Below are 2,823 nucleotides of genomic sequence, written 5' to 3'. Positions count from 1 at the left end.
CTGCTCCTCGGTTAGCGAATAGAAGTTTGGAGCTTGAGGTAGTTTTCTGAATGGGGAGGTGTCGTGAGACGTAGGGATGAACGCCGACTAGATCGATTATGGGGGAGGAGTCATATGTTGTGTAAGCTGAGGGATGAGGGGGATGTTCATCTACATCATGGCGGCATTGGGGTTTATAACATAAGACTAGATAACATCACCGAATAAAAGGTTCCATTAAACCTATTGTTTTGATAGAGTCAATCATTGTATTAGTACATGCACTCGTAACGGGTTATTATATCTCTTTCATAAACTGAAATAAAGGAATTATCCATATTTTCGTTGCTCGAAGTAACGTAACAACAAACTGACATGTGTTAATATAACATAATATATCAATCGATCGATATCACAAAAGGTAATTCAACCACTACTTCACGTAAACGAAGGAAGGAAAGTTACGAGGATATAGAAATAAAGATGTCAGAAAATTTAGTAGAACACCAGCACAACAACATATGCCACTAAAGGAGTATCAATCAATAATAATGAAATTAAGGAAGAAGTCTCCCATAGGAACATCCCACCTCTCAATCTCCGACTTTTTTATTAGGTAGATAAGAAGGACATCAATTTGTAAACCCACCAAGATAGGGTATGCCCGAAAACTTGATCCACCGGTGACCTTGGATTAGGGAATTCACTGTGTACGCTTGAGCCGTCTGCCTGTTGATGACATGAAACCCAGGCCAATTCACCCTGCCGCTGGTCCCGGCACCGGGCCCACGGTTGCCATACTCGGCATAATATAGTGTGTTCAAAAACTGGTCGCCATCCCATGGCAACCATCCCTCCGGTTTGATCAAGTCGCCGATGGTTGATTCCATGATGATGGTCCTCGAGCGTGCCTTCCAAGGCCGACCAAGGTAGCTGGGGATCGTCAACCTGTCAGGGAACAAGCGCTTGTCGGGGACGATGCGGCAGTTTTGGATCACAAGTGCGGTCTCTTCCTTCTCCTCCTGTCGTCCGTGTGCTGTCACCGTGTTCTGTTGATTGTCCATGGGGCGCCGCACCACGATGAGGCAGTTTTGAAGAATGGTGGAGGAGTCACCGAAGATGAAGTCAACAGTCCCCGATACCACACAGTTGCGGTAGAACTGCCGATGGGCCTGCACGTAGAGAGTGTCCTGGAACGCATCCATACGACAGTTGAAGAAGGCTGACATGTCCCCTTTCACACGAAGCGCCACGGCTTGGTGCTTCTCTGGTCCAGCGGTGTTGCTGAACCCCATATACTTGCCAATAAAGCCCTGCCCTTCGGCAGCTGGAAAATGCCAATTGCATAAAACTTTAGGTCAGACATGCATATGTTCTGCATCACTCTCGATATTTCATTGTCTCTACTATCAAGATTTAGTTTGGCGTAGTAAGTGTTATATAGATTGATTGCAGTAATATGTTTGCTATATCTAACTTAGGTCACAACTGATATGTCAGATGGTAAGTGAGTAGATGTGAAACGTAGCATAATATAGGATTTATGAAAGCAAAGAAGGTCAGACCGAAGGTCGCAGTATTCATGGTTTGAACGCCATCGACGTTGTTCTTGCTGCCAGTCACGACTGTCTTCCTTGGTCCATCACCATACATGAACACGTTCACCTTGTCCTTGGTGACGAGGACATTCTCCTTGTAGATCCCGGCCTTGACGTAGATCACATAGCGGCCTGTGTACTTCTTGGGCATGGCATTGAGGGCAGCGTTGATAGTCTTATAGTCTCCACTCCCATCCTGAGCCACCACCATGTTAGGCTTCAACTCACCTCTCGCACTGGCAGCCAAGAGCTTCCTGTCATGGGCCGAGAACCACGTGGGATAACCCTTGGCATCGCTCCCGTGAGACAGTAGCCGGCGGCTGGCGATATTGGTCACGTTGATGGGGACTTGGAAGTTCTTGAATAATGAACTGAGCCCATCGACGATGGCAATGGCATTGCTGGTGACCTGAGAGGCCGTGACAAGCCCGTCCTTCATGGTCGAGTGTAGGTCGGGTTGAGTGATGCTATCGAGGCAGGTCTGCTGGTAGGAGATGACGGCTGAAAGCCAGCACTTGATGTCATCGGTCCTTCTCGCCAAACCGTCAAGGTCATGAGTCTCCGAGAAGGCAGCTTGTAGCTCCTCGGTGGCATCCTCGAAGAGTCGACGACAAATGTCGAACCCATCCTTGTTCATCGAGTCAGTGGCTTTCAAACTCACGTTGTTGGACAGGTGGGTGGCAGCTTCGATTTCTTTGATGGCAACCATGAAGGAAGCTTGTATGATCTCCTTGGGAGAGGCAGAGCCATTGATGGCAGCATTGAGGGTCCGTTCGCACACATCAGCGTAGTCAGTGGAGGCGCAGATGGCCGTCACGGACTTGGAGGAGGCGACAGGGGAATCGTCACTCGCCGCCCCTATCACGGCGGCCACAAGGAGGACCGCCGAGAGAGCACCCAAGACGACCTTATTCGACATCTCTTTACGGTCCTCGTATTGTTTGCTAATCCAAGAGAAGCGTGTGCATTTACTTTGGATTGTGGACGGAGTGAAAGGAGGAAACCTAAGAAAGATACTTTGGGGACGGAGCTCCCCAAGTATCTGTCCGCCTGCCGTCGAGAGGAAGGAGAGGGCGTGCTTATATAACGGTCGAACTAACTGATAAAAAGGTAAAAGATGAGAGACCGTCGCGTCGGTTTTCTTTCTTGACTTCGTCCAGACGAACAATACGTGGATAAGAGCTCTTTTTGGCAATCGTTGCATTAATCTCGACGTTTTTTTAGCCATCTTAATTATCGGTTCTTG

General features: G+C 48.3%; 1 protein-coding gene across 1 annotated transcript; it reads right to left on the bottom strand.

Annotated features, from left to right (window-relative positions):
• Positions 1 to 501: 501 nt before the first annotated feature.
• On the bottom strand, positions 502 to 2,511 carry LOC135640117 (pectinesterase-like). Its single transcript, XM_065154256.1, has 2 exons — positions 1,545 to 2,511; positions 502 to 1,306 (listed from the first exon to the last, which is right to left on the bottom strand). Exons 1-2 carry the CDS (start codon positions 2,494 to 2,496, stop codon positions 612 to 614), a joined length of 1,647 nt encoding a protein of 548 aa, XP_065010328.1. The 5' UTR covers positions 2,497 to 2,511; the 3' UTR covers positions 502 to 611.
• Positions 2,512 to 2,823: the final 312 nt, after the last annotated feature.

Source organism: Musa acuminata, chromosome BXJ3-6, assembly GCF_036884655.1.
Source record: "Musa acuminata AAA Group cultivar baxijiao chromosome BXJ3-6, Cavendish_Baxijiao_AAA, whole genome shotgun sequence".
Taxonomy (NCBI): domain Eukaryota; kingdom Viridiplantae; phylum Streptophyta; class Magnoliopsida; order Zingiberales; family Musaceae; genus Musa; species Musa acuminata.
Note: the sequence above shows the minus strand (reverse complement) of the source record. Positions and strands in the feature narration are given on the sequence as shown.